We start from the raw sequence: 17926 nt of genomic DNA, 5'->3' as shown, positions 1-17926 counted from the left end.
AGAAGACAATGATTGGAAATGTGTGCATGCAAATATTTTCATTAGTAAACAAGTGGGTTTATTGGAGGTGCAAAGTGGAGGAATTGAAAATATTGGTTGCACCCCCCAAGGATATGTATAATGCTAAAGAGTAACAGCAAGCTCATTTAATCGGGCATGATGCGAGATTGGTCAAAGAGCATTTTGAGGATGAGAAAGAGAAAAATGAGTCATTCTATTTCAAGAAGGAGATTGAGGAAGGCAGAACACTTGACAATTTCTTTTGGGTAGATTCTAATTCACGACATGGTTTGGTCATTTTGGTGATGTGATTGTGTTTGAGACCATGTTCAACACCAATGTGTACGAGATGATTTTGCTTATTTGTTACGAGTTAATAGCTAAGTCAAACCACGATATTAGGTTGTGCATTCTTGAAAAATGAAAAGACCGAGAGCTTTGAATGGTTGCTTGAAGAATTCATTAAATCTATAATGAGTGAGCATTCAAAAATCATAATTATAGATCAAGATGGAGCCACAGCAAAGGCGATAGGCAACAAACTAACAAATTTTCATTTGTACTGCATATGGCATATTATAAACAAATTCAATGACAAGGGTTCGGTTGAGGGCATTTTCAAGGATTTGCATGAGTGTATGCGGGATATTGAAAATAAACAAGAATTTTAGGCAAGATGGAAGGGGTTGGTAGAACTACATGAATTGGTTGATAAATCTTGAATTGAGGAACACTTATGATTTGCCTGCAAATTTAGTTCCACATTTTGTAAACATGCTTTTTCTGCCTAAATGTGCATAGGAATCACTCTTTGGTTTAATTAATCATTTATTTCAATCGAGCCCTTGCACCGCAACTTAGGAAGAAGTGGTTGGTGACTATAACGATGAAAACTATACCCCTCTTATGTAGCTTTGCACCCCAATAGAAGCTTAAACATCCAGAAGGCCAAACAAGAAGCCCAATACGACGGTGGAAGCCACGGCCACCTCCCAAAAGATCAACGGGAACTTACTATTATCGAATCCCACTTCTGCACCAACCACCTTCATATCGCCCCCAACTGTCATCTCTTTTCCCCATCCCTCTCTAAGTTTTCGTTTTTCTATTTCTACAATTTATGGGGAAAATTTAGAGAGAATGAAAATCAAGGAGCTGCTTTTCTCTTCTTTCTTCTCTCTCCTCTGCTATTTTATTATTGTTTTGGAAAGAGAGAGGAGGAAGAGAGACAAAAACGAAAAAAGGATATTCGCTAGTGTCCTAATATTACGAGTTATATGCAAATTGAAATACGATGTTAAATACAATTAGGATAATAATACTTGCATCTCCAAGTAAGAACACACATCTCATTTCTTGAATGATAATATTTAGGCTAAATTGAATTAATGATCCGCGTGATGATAAGGTAATTGAAAGATAGTCATGTGCTAAAAAAAATTAGGATTTAAACCCTGAAGTCCGTAAAGATTGAAACCCAAAATTAACATTTATGTCAACTCTCTGTTAATCCATTCAGCCTTCATAACCAAAAGGGATGTGGCTACTTTAAATAACAAACTTATCGCAACCAATTTTCTTATATAACACAATTTTTGGCTTGCAATCACTTCTAGTATCTCCCCTTCTACCTTTTTTTTTATTTTTTTTTATTGTTTTTTGGGATTAGCATCCATCCTATTTTTTCCTTGTTTGCAACAAACAAATTCTTTCTTACCAAACAATTAACATCACTACACTGTTTATTACTATACTCCCGAATCGCAAACCCAACTGCAAGTGCATAATTATTGTAAACAATATACCCTTCGTCTAATGAATCAAACTCTATTTTCACTTTGAGTTTCAACTCATCGTTTGTATTTGGTACCACAAATACAACCCTCCATGCAGCAAATTGATCTCCTGCATCTACATCTTATGCTTCCTTGATGATTTCGTCTATTTCTAACTCATCCCTCATCGAATAATGTGAAGTTTGGACTTTTAGGTTTGGCTTTGCTTATCAACATTGTAATTGTACCACATGCTTAATCTTGCTTTAGACTATTCTTTGATTATGGGCTACTGCTGCTGGGAATAAACGTTCAAGGTTGTGGCACATCTCACTTCAAAAGGTTTGGTCATGCATGTGCATTTCATGTTTAAATTCCTGTTACTTCCTGACTAGCTTAGTTGTCTCATCAGTTTTGCCCACCAATTTCCAGCTGCTGGGCACACAATTTAAGGTCTGCCCACATGGGCTTTTTGATAGCTTTTTGTTGATGGTCAAATCTCAGCCCTTGATCGTTTCAGATCAGTTTGTAGTTCAAGAAGTGTCCTTGGTAGGTGAAAAACAAACTGATGCTTTTGGGGTTAAGATCCCCAGCTAGGGTTCTTTGATTCTGGGGGTTTCCAGGTACATTTCTATCTAGAGAGAAGTTTGAGAGAAAGCATTTATGCTTCTACCTTCTTATTCCTCCCCATTTATGAAACCCTAGCTACAAAACCAAGTTCACGCATTAAACACCAAATCATTGCATATTAAGGCTGCATTGTTTAAGGTTTTGCATTAAGTTCTTGGTCTAGATTTAAGTTTTAAATCCTTTGTAGACCATGCATTTGGATTCACATTAGGTTCTTTCTTCAACTGTTTGACTTGAGAATATGACTAGTTGTTTGAATCTAGATTTTTGTAAGCATATCATAACATTATAGCATTTGTTGGTGTTGATCTCAGTGCCACAAGGTGAAGAATTTAGGAGGAGCTGCCATCTTGGGAAGACTGGAGATGACTCCATTTCCGTGCCTTAAAGTGAAGAGCACAAGAGGAGCTGCGACTTCGTGAAGATTGAAGGAATCCTTCTCGTGTAAGGCAATGTTGCACAAAGGTAAAACTACTTCATAGACTAGGTCCATGAATTGGGTTTTTCGTGTTACTTTGTAAGAATCTTGTTTACACCAGTGGAGAGTCCCTAGTTTTTTAACCCAGAGGTGGGTATGTCCAGCTAAAAATATCTTGTGTCCAAAGTTATTTATATTGTGTCCATATCTCACGTACATATACATGCTACGTGTATCACTTGAATATTTAATTGGTATATGCTCACAACATGTTCACTTGACACATTAATAACTTGAAATGAACTAAGGCCTTGCTGACTAGGATAGATTTTGGTATTTGAAATTGGTTATTGAATCTTTGATTTATTGACTAACAAATCTATCTTAGTTGACTAGCGGGCTTGACTAGTTAGTCCAGCAGATTATAATTTTTATATACATGATATTCCGCCTAGTACTAATTTTAAATTACAATTTAATAACTACTTGTTACAAATCTACACAACTTACCACAACTCATCACAAAATTATGGATTCAAACCCAAAATTATAAATATCTTACAAACGTACCCAAAGTTGGTTTTTAGAACCAAAATAGAACGGAAATGGAAGTGAAACGTACAGCCTGCAACACTTCGACCAATTGACTGAACTAGTTACCGTCACAGTGAACGCGACGATGACAACACTCTAATCACAGTTTCTTCACACAACGTCTTCGCATATGTGGGATTTGGATGAACTCACGCCATAAAACTGCCCTTCACAATCTGCGTTTCTTCAAAGGTTGTGGACAAACCACCCTTGTCAACTCCAATCCAAACTGAGCTTCAATCCACCTGAAATCAAGCACTCATACCCTTCACCAGTTCCCTCTTTGTCTCTCTTTCCCGCAAATACAACCCTCAATTCTCCCTCTTTCTTTGACAAAGTCACACGCAGTGAACCAAAAAAAATAAAAGGTATATGGTTACCGAGTCACAATCGAAATGGAGCTTCAATCCACCTCAATTCGACTACTCACACCAGCTTCCTCTTAATAAACCCTTAGCTTTCCCTCTCTTTGACAAAAACACACCCAGTGAAAAAAAAAGTATGAATTACACTGGGTCACAAAACTCGGTTCTACGCGCGAGCTCAACAACTCACAACCGTTAGATTCCCATCCACACCCACGGTATTAGCTTTTGTTTGCTTAATCAACCTAACTACAACACGAAATCATATGATAAAACAAAATAATAAAAATTACACTGAATTTCAAAAAACTAAATTTTTACTGCAATTATACATGAATCTGTTGAGGATGAAGAAATCTGTAGAACTCAAGAAAGGACGGGCACACAGGCTCATAATACACAAGGACACTCGGTAATCAATGATATTATTGCTATATATTTTCACTTCCTTTGGCACATTTAGTATCTTCTGTATAACAAATAATAAAACTTTCCACTGACATTGCATCTCAACTCAATCCTAGCATTTACACGTCAACATCCGAATATCGCTTACAAACAATCGCAGCAACAACTTTCTTCCTCGTGAATCCTTCTTTTAGTTTCCATTTAGTTGTTGTCTATGCCGCAAGAACCAACACTTTAATGGTTCCTTGACTGTTCGCAGTTAGCATGGTAGGGCTATCACTCTTCCAACATACAGCACTGATGAAGTACGACCCCGCATCATCCTCTGTGTCATCCAAATCAGGCGACCCAAATTTATGCCAAGTCACAGGTTTAGAGATCTCCTGACAAATTATACCGGAAACTTTTAGTTAATCACAAGTTAACAAAATGCAGGAATGGCGTATTTTTTGAATGCCACTAACCTTATGATACACAAACACTTCATTTGTTTCGCTGCCACACGCAATGTACTCGCTGTTTACTGTAAGACCTACAAAGTTCTTCTCATTTGTGTGACCTTTAAAAGTACGAACCTTCAAACAAAACACAGATGAAGAGTACAACTTAGTTAATCGATAAATAAGTTTCATAAGATGATGTCAACGAGTCCATTCTATTCTCATTTTCTCAATTAGTTTTATTTTCCGTGTAGATTAGAGCATATAATAACTCGTTAACTATATTAAGTGTACCAAAGTGAGTTTTCTTCAAGGCATAATCACTTACTGGAATATTATCCCTCACATTCCATAACCGCAACGTGCTATCAGTGGATGCAGAGGCAAGCTCATAGTTTGACAAGAATTTTACATAAGAAACAGTTTTCCCATGCCCAGTGAACACGTGGAGTGGTTCGCTCGGATTTCTTAAATCATAATAGTGGATGTGATGGTCTGCTGAACCAACCTGGAAAAGCCAGAAGGAGGAAAAGGTTTCAGCTTTACTTTATGGTAAATAACAGGACATATCATGTATGAATTTTTATACACGACATACCCCCCCCCCCCCCCCCCCCCCCCAAATAACGGGATGTTGAATAAAAACTCAATAGATGTGTGCATGCACACATTAGCGTATGTACATGTAAGTCCAGTGCATTGCTCAGGCACAGTATATTACTGCAAATTAAGTGAGCAAAGCACAAGGTTGCACTCAAATCATCTAAGAACTAAACAAGATCAAACAATGAACCAGATAGCGTGCCATAACTTTTCTCCAATATTGGCAATGAAAGGTGCATACCGCAATGAAGTTGCTGGATCCCGGATTGTACTTGACGGAACATATGTTGGCTTTCATGTCAATATCAATAACACTAGCTTCCTGCCTTGTGCACCAAAGTTTTACCTGAATTTTATACAAAGAATAGAGGATGTGGTTAGTTTATAATGCACACTTCCTTGAGCATCAAAAAAGGTGAAAGCAAATGTACGTATCACTCAAAATTGCTCACTTAAATTCTGACGGTCAAATGGTAAGAATATTGTAGTCATGTTAGCCTGAACCAAGCCAATTTTAACGCAAGCATACAACTATTGTTTTAACATTGTTATAAAAAATTATTTACTGGTACTTTTAAAAGTTAAAACATCGGAAACAGTTCCACAACCAAGGGACACATCAACATTGTACACACACAACACATCAATTTAGCCTCCTGTATATAGTGAATAAATTAGATACAAGCATACATCAACTATTTTGTAAGCGTAAACCAACCAAGGCAACTTTAGGACAAGCATGGCAAATATAGCATTTTGCCTAAACCCGAAAGTCACTTGCAACAATAATTACTACCATACTAAAATATAGTATTTTGCCCCTTTTGGGTGTTCTCAGAAATTTCTTACTAACAATTTTATAAGCAAAAAATGGTGCATATAGAATAATACTTCTTTGCTTATCCGAAAAGAGAGAGGTACTACATTTCCAGTCACATAATCATAATAAAATACTTGGTTCAAGATTATAAAGATTTTCGGAGTACCTTACAATCATCACTACCAGATACAAGCATCGTGGGGTCTATGCATGAAAAATCAACACTCCAAGCACGTTTTTCATGCTCTTCATATTCCATGACACTCTGTCAAAAAGTTTAAGCATGAGCAAAAAAAAACTGAAAGTGATGCAACAAGTATAAAAATTCAAATCACACATGACAAATCTATCAGAATAAGTCAAATCATATACCTGCCGAGTATTTACATCCCAAACTGTTACTATTCCTTCATAGTCAGTACTGGCTATATGGTTTTTAGTAAACTTGTTCCAGCTCAAGCAACTAAGTTTTGAACGTGTAGGCATCTCCACAACAGGACAGTGCATGTCAACTGGATCATTCAGAACCTGGGAAGAAGTATCATACAATTAATATCAAAATTTCCAAAAGCCTATAAACAGTAGTCAATGAGATATCAATTGAATGGCTGTTTCCGTTTGATGTATTCAATCCGATGCACAGAAATAAAGAGGGGCTTATGAGAAGCTAAATGGGGGTGTGAAATCACCTCCCTTAACTAAACTTAAAGTTAAATGGGGGCTAACATTGATCTGATGTCACAGGTTAAGTTGATACAAGTACCTCCTTCAACCCAACTCAAGTAAAATTTAGATATTTGGAAGGACATTTTTACGTTTGTTTATCTATATTAATAAGGCAGAAGGCCTTGTGGTTAGATTTTCAGAAAGTACCTAAACTGTCCTTTGATTATAGTGAATTGAAAAGACAAAAAATTCATAAGATGGGGACAATATAGTAAAAAACCAAGAAAGAAAACAGAGAAAGGAAAAGCAAACGCAAGTCCGCTGCACAGTGCAGACGTCTAAACTGAGGATGGAAAAACGAGAATGTGTAAATGGAAACAGTTTCGCAAAAGTAGAGAAATAAAATCCAAACTGCTTGGTGAAAACTGCAGATTGTCCAACCTTGAAAGAATATTGCTTTTGGCAATCGAAATTGTCAAAGCTCCAAGAATATGCCAAGGTATTTCACTGCTTTGTTAGGTATTTGATCAAGTTCATTGCTTTGATTTTGCCATTTTGGGAATGGATCATTGTCCCCTCTTCCACTTTAGAACAAGCTCTCCAAGCCTCCATATCCCAAAAACTCAAGCAGAAATTCAACTTTTTGGTTTGATTCTTCGCTCAATTTTATTGGGTTGTTCAATTTTTAGCTTTCTCTTTTATCAGCAATTCAATGTTATTTCTTCGTATTTGGTATATACTTAATTTTAACGTGATGAAGGTATGTTGTTTCCATTAGAGAGAGGGGAAGACAATGACATTTTTGTTGTCGAACAATCCCACCGTGTAAATGCTGCATTATGCCATTGGTTGAGGTTGCTTAGGTATACCTATTAGTTTTGGTTAGTAAGGGATTTAAGGTTTTACCCCATTAGCCATTATGCCATTTACAGGTGCATGTTCTAATTTTTGGTGTTTCAAGAATGTTTTTCTCTGTGTGCAATCATCAGGGATTTAACAAAGAGGTATTGGTTTGATGATGGTTATTTGTTTTTGGTCTTTTAGACCAAAGAGTATGTAGACTAAATTTGTAGACAAAATTTTCCAATTAAATGATGTGTCACCAATAAAAAATAAGCACATTAATCAACACTTAAGTATCATGTCATTTCGTTTATAAAATTTTGCCGGCAAATTTAGTCTCACTAGCATTACCTTTGGACGAAAACAACAACAACAAAGCCTTATCCCACTAAGTGGGGGGTTGGTGGTATGAATTCTAGAACGCCACTGAGCTCAGTTTTGCTCCAAGTCTTCAGTTAGTTCCAAGTATTCCATGTCTTTTCTTAAAGTATCTTTTCCAAGTCTCCCTATGTTTTTCTTTACCTCTTTTGCCCTAAGCCTCTGTCTGGTAATCACATTTTCTAGCCAAAGTATTTGTAAGTTTTCGTTTCACATGTCAAAACCACCTTAACTGATTTTCTTTAATCTTATCTTCTACTGTGGCCACTCTTACTCTACCTCAGATATCCATGTTTTCAATCCTACCCTTTTTCGTGTGCCCACACCAATGTATTAAAAGGCAGGGGCATGGCTAAGGTGTCCAATGGATAGCCCAACCTAGACGCGAGACGTGAGGCATGAGGCGAAGCCTCACGGAACCTAAAATTTTAATATATATTATATATAAAGTATATTTATAACAATATAATACTTTGTAAAAACAAATATAACTATAACTAAATCAAAGATAATATCATCTTCTTTATTACTAAGTCTAGTTGTACTTGGAAACTATGTCATATAGTCTCAAAATGTTATAATTATTTATTTTATTGTAAGCAATTATAGAGAACTTCCAAGGAAAATAAGGATGAATGGTCACAATTATAGGAAAATTTCAAGTAAAATACAGGTTGAATGTTGGAATTATAAGTAATTTAAAAGGAAATAAGGGCCGAGTGGAGTAGTCTAGGGTATGTAAATGATATAAAGCAATAATTATGGGAATTTAAAGGAAAATAAAGGGTTGAGTGGAGTATTTATAGGGTATGTAAAATGAAATAAAGGCTCAATGGAGCAATTATTATGGAAATTTACGGGATTTGGAGAGAGAAAGTCTATCCTTCTTTGTTTAAACTTGAACGGCAAAAAACATTTCAGAAAACCTAGATTTTGAAGAAAAAAATGCCCAGATGAATGCCCCGGACGCCCTGAGGTGTGCCTCCACTGCCCAAACATGCTTTGCCGAAGCCTTCCGCCCACTCCCTCAAAACTGAGGTGGGAACACTGACGCCCAGCCTCAGATGCCGCCTAGGCACGCCCTGAGACGAGCCTTTTAAAACATCGGCCCACACATCCAACAAAGCATTCTCATCTTCACTACACTTATTTTTTGCACATGCTTGACCGCCCAATATTTTGTGTCATAAAGCATTACTTGCCAAATTGTTCCTTGAGCTTTAGTGGCATACCACAATCGCACAACACACTTGATGCACTCTTCCACTTCGTCCATCCATCTTGTATTCTATGATTGAGATCTACATTCAATTCTCTGTTCTTTTGCAAGATTGATCCAAGATAACGAAAGAGTTCACTCTTTGGTACTTCCTAATGTTCGGTCCTCACCCCTATCTCATTTGTATCCCAATTCTCACTGAACTTGCACTCCATATACTATGTCTTTGACCTACTTAGGCGAAGACTTTTAAATTCCAGCACTTCCTGCCAAAGGTTAAGCTTCGCATTCACTCCTTTCTGCGTTTTATCTATCATCACCATATTATCTGCGAAAAGTATACACCAAGGGATATCATCTTGAATATATCTCGTTAACTCATCCATTACCAATGAAATGGACTTAAAAGTTGAGCCTTGTGCAACCCTGTGGTTATAGGAAAACTTTCAGTTTGTCCTTCATGAATTCTTACTACAGTCCTTACTCCATCATACATATCCTTTATTGCTTAGATATATGCTACTTGTACTCCTTTCTTTCTCTGGAATGCTCCAAAAAAAATTCTCTAATCGTACACTTTTTCCAAATCTACAACGATGATTTTCAAATCCTTTTGCATATCTTTATATCGATCCCTCAATGTCCATACAAGATAGATTTCTTCCATAGTTCCTGGCATAAGCCCGAATTGATTGGTTGAGACCCATGTCTCTTACCTAAGTCTATGCTCAATTACTCTCTCCTAGAGCTTCATTGTTGACTCATTAAACTAACACCTAAAGTTCATGCAATTTTGTATATCGCCGTATTCTTGTAGATAGGCACTAAAGTGCTTTTTTTGACGAATAATTGTGATTAATTATGTTCCCTTGATACATGTTTTATTCAACTATACTGTGACAACTTATCTGTCTGTGTTTACAGAAGGGCGCATGACGCACTCAAACCTATCTAATCACAACCAATCATTTGGAAGAAATTAGAAACTTAAGGAATTTGTCAGGCTTTCATCCCGAAGTTGCTGGGAAGCACATGTTTTTGTTGCCAAATTTGAAAAGCCTTGGAATGTAATGTCAATTGTTGCTTCTTCAATGTTCACCTAATAGATTTAATTGTAATATAATAATATTATATTTAAGATGCTTGCAAGCAGTGGTGAAGGGATTTATTTGTTTTAGGACTTTGTTTCTCACACGTTTTTGCTTGTGTTATATCGAATATCACAAAATCTTTTGGTGACTCAGCCTTTAGACTCGAGCGCATTTCAAAACAATTTCTGTCAACCAAAGTTATAGGTCAAAGTCTCTTGACGAAAACCAATAATAAGGTTTGTTCAATCTCTTTTATACATTATTCAATTATATCTATACCATGATTAAATACAAGATTCACTAGTTTTCTTAGTAAAATCCGCATAACAGGCGCAAGAATAATATTTTGTTGAGTCTTTGTGCATGATTAAAAGTTTGTATGTCGCGCATTGCGCGTAATTGAAAAAATGCCTCTTGCGCATGCGTCAGCACGTGCTGAGAGACTAGAGGCTAGTAACTTATAAAGTAAATCAGTCAACTTAAACTTAAAGAATCTACTTGGGGCGAAAAAGAAAATGATTATTTTGCGTATCTCTAACTTTTTGTGTTCACATCTCTTAATTTCAATCCTATGAATGCTTTACACATTTAAGTTGAAGAGCAGGAGCCTGGAAATCTACATTATCTGTAGGTAAACTGTACAGCTGCATGTGAATTTTCTAATTCAATTGGTAGAGAAAATGAGCTTAGTTTAATAGGGACTGGACGCTAGCTTGAATTTGACGTAGGGATTGGAGAGTGACATGGGACTAAAAAAATGAAAAGCAAACCTACTGCATGAGATATCCTACTTGAAGAGAGATGGCAGATAGAGCTAAAAAGAGATGGCAGATTCCCACAGGCTTGTGTTCGTGGTTTCATACAGGTTCTTCATACAAAAAAACCATTTTCTCTTCTGTCACATGGTTCTAATCTTTCAGCTAAGGCTAAGAGAACGTCTTAGTCTGATCTATACTTTTAATGCTCAGTACTAATTAATATTCATATTTGATGTTTGAGTTCTCCTTTAATGCATGGACAATACTATTGAGTTTTATGAGCTTAATCATAGACTAGAGTACTTTTATCAGAAAGATGGAAGTAGGAGTACATGGAATTTTGGTATAAGGATTTTGCGTCTGGCACCAACAAATATTCTTCATACTCCCGGAAAAAAAATATTATGATAGATTTTTTGCAAAAGCATACATGAATGTTTATTATTTATGTAATTTTCTTTAAATTGGCTAATTGTTCAATGGTTAATCTAAGTCTATTTGTTCAAATGTACCGAGTAAAATCAACTTTTGTATTGAGTCAATACTCTATTGTTATATTAGAGGAAGGCATTCAAACAATCAAAAAATAAAGCAATTTGTCTTTGTTGAAAATATCTTAAAACCCTTTCTTTTAGTAGTTGACTAGGCAATGCACTCAAGAAACCAAAAGTATCTGAACACCCTTTCTTTTAGAAGTTGACAATACTGACTGTCGACAGAAAAATAATGTTGCTGGAAGGGTAAAAACAATCGTAAAATCAAAATCATACCGAAGAGAAGTCAAAAACTTTTATGCACCGTGAAACTCCAGCAGTAGCAAATAACTCGTAATCACAATCAAATTCAATGCTGCAATGAATGTGAACAACTGTATGAGGTTAACAATACCAGTAACAACTTCTCCAGAACATATTTCATCTATAATGAATCAAGACATTTAATTCTGAAAGTTAGACATGATATGCAACATAACTAATCACCTGGATACTATATTGGCTGAGTGAAATAGATCCCCATGCCTAAGTTCAGCCATGACCCTCATTCGACTGTTTCATAGCAAACAAAACAGAATGGTGATTATAGTAAATAAAACTGTATATCTGAATGTTGACCCAAACGAAAAGTAAATTTCTGTAAGGGATCCAATATCTGATATCATACCTGTACTGTGTTAATGTAGTGAGCACCGTTTGAAAATCAGCAAGACCTGCAGTATAACCTTCTCTCTGTATTACACTTTTGTCCCGTTCTTGCTGGGAGTATGGTTGGTTCGCCATCTGACACCGCTTTCGCAGGTAACACTCTTGAAGTTCATCAAACTACAGCCAGGGATGGAACGAGAACAAACCAAGACAACCATAAAAATGAGGAGGGTCTAGCTTACCTTAAATTCAATTAACTTGATCAGTACAGGCGTTGGCAGTCCAAAAAAATTCATTCTCCACTCCAATGAAAAAAAATAAGGTAGGGAGGGGTGCGGAGTGACTATTTTGGAGTTCTAATAACAATTACCCAAAAATAAACGTAAACTCAACTAAAGTCCAGAAACCCCATAACCAAAACCCAGTGTAAGTATTGATTTCATGCCAAATTGACAGAGAGCTATATTAATGCATTTGTAGACTACAATTCAGGTGGCTTTTGTTGAGGAGCAAATGAGAAACAGGTTTGGAATGATTGAGGGGGTTGCCCATATTAACCACCATCTAATGTCTAAATAATAGCAATGATCCCCCGGGACAAGTGTATTCACCATAAGATAGACGCACATAAAGTGCAAAAATAGTCTATAATCATTACAGGACTGTCACTGACCTGTGCATGGACCCGCTTTTTTCTGGCTACGGCAAGACCAGTTTGAGTTAGATACTGGGAGTCTGATGCACTTAAAGCATCCCTTCTCGGAAGATTCCAAGATGACATCCCTCCTCGTCCACTAAGCGCACCGGTGTTGTTATCTGGAGAGGAATGCCATTGCTTTCTTGCCCCAGAAATAGAATCATCCGCTCCAAGCATCCGCAGCTTGACAGAGTATCTGTCCCTGGCACGGTACAAGTCCATTCTGCATCTCTCTACTGCACCTATGTCCTCTTTGATAAATTGGAGATGGGTTTGCACCTGCAATATAAAATCAATTGAATTAGTAACAGATACCATTTAATTCAGTTCAATCAAATATTTCAAATAACGCCAAGAGTATACAAAGAAACCTCACTAAGCTCGTCAACTTTTTGCTTCCTTAGGCAATTCAAGAAGTCAAGCAGTATTTGCATATTTCTCTCCGCCTCTTCTTGTTCCATTTTCCTCTTCTTCTCTGCCAGGAGTGCCAACAGGGTGTCTAGTTCCTTGATTGACACTTCACATCCCTATTACAGCACAACACCACATTCAGACAGCAAACGACAATTAATATGTTATTTTACTTGACTCGTACAGCCAGACTCACCTGCTGCAATGCCTGGCGAAAATGCTCTACAGGAGATGCACTTTTGGAAATTTGACGAGCGGAAGTCTTCTTCAGAAGCTACAGTACATGGCATATAACAGTAAGCTGCAGTTCCAAGTATATCATTTTTCATCTTGAAGGAGTGGGAATTTGAGAGGAAACCTTGTCCAGCAAAAAATTAGGGAACAATTGTTTGGCACTGAGGAACTGGGCGCAGCAAGGGCAGTCGCTCTTGTTGCGGAGGTGGGTGATGATGCACATGTAGCAGAAGCTATGACCACACGCTGTAAGGAAGGCGTCCTTTATCATCTGCATACAAATTGGGCATAACAAGTCCTTGTCTACCTCTGCCAGTTCTTTCTCATGCACCAGACGACAAACGTTACCGCTGCCTGGATCTGCCAAATCCGTGACACTTGACGCCTTTGGATCTGGTTTCACTGCCGGGACTAGAGCCCCGGTCGAGCACTCCTCCATTCTTTCTCTCTCTAAACCTTTGCTTGAGCCCCGGTTGACCACTACTCCCCTCTCCGGGGAATAGATATCAAAACTGTTACATACATTTCTTCTGTCAACTCAGAAACAAGCAAGCACATGTATTACACATGAGAATTTAAGCATGCTTATAAGTTATAAAATCAAGCACCCGGAACTCGAACGTAAAAGCCCCCACCCCAGTAACCCAGTTCCCCAGTTGCAGAGTACCAAACATATTCACACAAAATATTAAAAGAATAAAAATAAAAATTTGACCGCTTGAAATTACCAACCGACCAGTGGTGCAACCTGCAAGCAAGAATAATCTTAAACAAGGAAGGAATGCCTCTCCTTCCGCCCTTGTCTTCAATATCCAATCAAATTGGGTGCACTGCAGCTTCAAACAAGTAAACCCATTCAAATCAATGCAAAATTGCAAACTAAAAAGCCAAAAACATCAACAATTATTCTAAAATCAACAAAAATGGAATATCAAATCAGTTGAGGGAAAACAGCAAAAGCATCAACAACCCAAATGAAAGCCAAACAAATAATCCAGAAGAAAACTAAATCGGTAGAGGGAGAGGGAGAGAGCTTACAATTTGAGGGAGCGGTTGGTTGAAGAAGGTGAATCAGATTGAGGAGGTTTGCAGCGCGAAGGGAAGGGAAGAAGATTTGAGAGAGAGAGAGGTTAATTTTGTTCGTGAGCTAGATGGGCAATGTCAGTCTGTAACACAAAAATAAGAAGTGCACAATCAACCACGTGTACCCACAACTAACATTCTTTTGCCTTTTCGCCGATGCCCGTCATTTGGGCTGGGCTTTCTATTGCTGCAACTTCGGCCTTCTTCAGCGCAAGGGGGATTAGAAGGATAAATTAATATTTTAATAAACAATGCATGGTTATAGGTTAAATATAATTCTGTGAAAATAAAAACTATCTCCAACTGAGGGTTTGGCAACTCATCTCTAATTTTAAAAGCGTGAATTTACGAAAATACCCTAGAGGTAAGAACTTTGACTTCTGTTGACCTTCGGTTTGAGAGATGTGGGACTTTTTTTTTAGCGTATCATCGTAGTACTCATTGGTACGAACGCATAGGCGAAGGCCGTTTGCGAGTCTAGATTATAACGGTATAGTTATGGACATTTAAAAATGGTTATTTAAAGTTTAGTTATAAATTATTTGAATTCCCACCTTGTCGGAAAGTGGCCCAATTAGATTTGTGTTAATAAGAGACCAATTAGATAAAGGAGTGAGTGACCAATTAGAATGGGAGGAAGGAGGGCAACAGCCAATCAGAGAAAGGGAGAGAAGCTCCCAGCTTCTCCTTCCCGTGCACAACCCAAAACCACATTCGCGACCTTCCATTTTCTAAGGCCAATTCCAGCCAACTCCGATGGAGTTTTTCGACGCCACCACCACCATCTTGAAGCTCTCATTCCCCTCTACGAAACCCAACCAAGAACCACCTTTATAAACCACCACATGTGGCGGGGCAAAGCCACAAAATTCGACGCGTCAAAACCATGTTCGGCCACTCTTTTCAATTTTCCGGCGAATCGGCAAAGTAATGGCCGATGCCACCACTTAGGCTTTGTAGCCCATCATCCCAGGAGAAAATCCCAACCAACCTTGACCTCGTTGGACCACCGTAGATGACGAATCGATAGGGCTGGATCGATATGGGATCCCGATCCGAAAATTATATCCGGAATCCCAAACCGATCCTTTTTGGGATGAAAATCTAAATCCCGATCCCAAATCAAAATTTCGGTATTCCCGAAGTTCGGTATTCCTGAAATATTTTCTGAATTTCGGTATGGTTTCGGGATTCCAATTCAATAGAAATTTGGCTTCTTGTTAATGGAAGAATCTGATACCTGTAGATCGGGCATGCAAAGCAGAAAAGAAATCGAACATGCAAAGCAGAAATCGACCATGGAAATCCAGAAATCCAAATCAACCAAATCCACATAAAATTAATCCAGAAATCCCCATAAAATTAATCAAGAAATCCAAATCCAAATCTAAATCGAAACAATTAAAAGCTCTAAATAGTAAATCCCTAATTTATAAATACTAATTCGAACCCTAATTCAGAGAAAGCTTCATAGAGGATAGAGAAGATAGGTCGAGCTTCGAAGATTTGAGAGAGCTTTCGGCAGTAGCTCCTTCCTCTCTCTGCTTCTCAACATGAAGAGTGCTGCTTTCTGTCTCAGGAGTCAAAACCAAATTCAAGAGCTTTCAGTGGTAGCTCCTTCCTCTCTCTGCTTCTCAACCCTAAGAGAGCTGTTCTTCGTGCCTTCTGTTAGTGGGAGCCAAAACCCTCTGCTTTTGAGTTGGGAAGTGTGAGAACCGAAAGCCAAAAACCAATTTTGTGCCTTTTCTTTTTTAATATTATTTTTGTGCCTTCCCTTTTTTTTAATATTATTTTTTGTGCCTTCTGTTAGTGGGAGCCAAAAGGCTTCCGCTTTTGAGTTGGGAAGTGTGAACTGAAAGCTAAAGAAACAAAACGTTTTGGGATTTCGGGAATACCGAACATATGGGATTTGGAAACCAATCCCATATCGAATATTTCAGTATTTTTCAGGACGGGATTACCGAACTTTGGGATGGTTTCAGTTTGGGATTTTTCTATTTGGGTTCGGGATTTTTTCGGTTTGGTTTGGGAATTTCGGGAATTTTTTCCAGCCCTACGAATCAACATTGGGAAGCTTTAGGCACCCGCCGGCTTTGTGGGCAAAATTGACCATCTTCTGTCCACTTTTGGACTTCGTGGCAGGGATGAAAGATGTTCCTCTCTTTGAGATCTTCATTTCTGTGAAATTTGAGAGTTTTTAGAAATAGTGGAATTTTCCGGCAAACTGTGGCAGTGCGTGGGCGAGACTCCACCTGACCTTCCTAGGCTAATTTTGAAGCCCGATTCCATATTTGACATCCATTTAGTGAAATTATGATGTTTAATATAGTTTCATAGTTGACCACCTAGCTAGCCATTAAGAGGTCCTTGCATGAATTGATGATCCGACCGTTGGATCGTCACCAGATTTAAATACATTATGGTATGTAATATTTGAGGATATTAGAAACTTACGGATTGGAAATCTGACATACGGATCTTCCTAAATTGGATTTGTAAGTTCGTAAAATAAAACGTTGACCGTCACTTGAACTGGCAATTGGCGGAGATCCAATCGTTGAATCGTAATGAAACTTTAGTATTATGTTCTAAAAGTATAATGTGGATCTTTAGAAGTTTCGGATCAGAAATCCGAGATGCGAATCTTCTGGATTGAGTTACGTAGGGTAGTGGACCCTACTGTTAATCTTTGACCAAAGGTTGACTTTTGGTCAATGGATCTCAAATCATTATAGAATGTCCTTGGGATGTGTTTTATGTAAATTATGGGTTCTATGGATAAGAGTTTTGAGACGTGACTGAATAATTGTTCTACGTGAGGATCATTCGTGACGTCTCGATATTCGTGCTTAGGAGTTGTAGGGCGGACCTAAGGTGAGTGGGTCATTTCCCTTTTATCGTGTGTGTATATATATATATATATATATTCAGGCTTTAGAAATTAGAAATACCGACTCTAGTCAATCTGATAAAAATCCCGATTTTTCCGTCTCTGACTCTAGCAGTTCTAGCGACGTCTCCTCGCCAAACATTAAGTTTGGGTGCACGGACGCTTGTTGTAATAAAATTTCAGTGCTTAATAAGCAAGAAGAACAAGAAGAGTTTTTAATGAAATTAATTAGTAAAGTCGATGACCCTGATTTAAAATCTTTTTATTTGAAAAAACTCAAAAATTTGATTTCTTCTCATGAACCTGGCACTAGTCAAATTTCTTCTCAAAAGATTTCTCTCAGCACCACTTTGGAACGGTTTAATAAACCAAAAAAGGATTTAACCATCCAGGATTTACAAAAAGAAATTAATCAAATTAAATCAGAAATTAAGTTTTTAAAATCAGAAAATACCGAAATT

At 37.6% G+C, this 17926-nt stretch overlaps 1 protein-coding gene across 16 annotated transcripts; it reads right to left on the bottom strand.

Moving 5' to 3' along the window:
* Positions 1–4190: 4190 nt before the first annotated feature.
* On the bottom strand, positions 4191–14689 carry LOC103932349 (E3 ubiquitin-protein ligase COP1). 16 transcript variants are annotated; one of them, XM_048590895.1, is made up of 15 exons: positions 14531–14689; positions 14221–14328; positions 13617–14022; positions 13455–13532; positions 13219–13374; positions 12824–13126; positions 12170–12327; positions 11989–12054; positions 11779–11857; positions 6426–6581; positions 6220–6318; positions 5475–5579; positions 4959–5138; positions 4655–4765; positions 4191–4573 (listed from the first exon to the last, which is right to left on the bottom strand). In XM_048590895.1, exons 3-15 carry the CDS (start codon positions 13929–13931, stop codon positions 4403–4405), a joined length of 1977 nt encoding a protein of 658 aa, XP_048446852.1. In that variant the 5' UTR covers positions 13932–14022; positions 14221–14328; positions 14531–14689; the 3' UTR covers positions 4191–4402. The 16 variants fall into 16 exon arrangements, with proteins under 16 accessions (XP_048446852.1, XP_048446851.1, XP_048446854.1 ...); XM_048590894.1 differs by having other exon boundaries at positions 13617–14004; XM_048590897.1 differs by having other exon boundaries at positions 14225–14328.
* Between the last annotated feature and the right edge of the window lie 3237 nt (positions 14690–17926).

This window comes from the organism of the source record quoted next, unplaced genomic scaffold (genome assembly GCF_019419815.1).
Source record: "Pyrus x bretschneideri cultivar Hongxiangsu unplaced genomic scaffold, Pyrus_bretschneideri_v1 Contig324, whole genome shotgun sequence".
Classification (NCBI taxonomy): domain Eukaryota; kingdom Viridiplantae; phylum Streptophyta; class Magnoliopsida; order Rosales; family Rosaceae; genus Pyrus; species Pyrus x bretschneideri.
The sequence above is the reverse complement of the archived record's forward strand: the minus strand, read 5'-3'. Positions and strand labels throughout refer to the sequence as shown.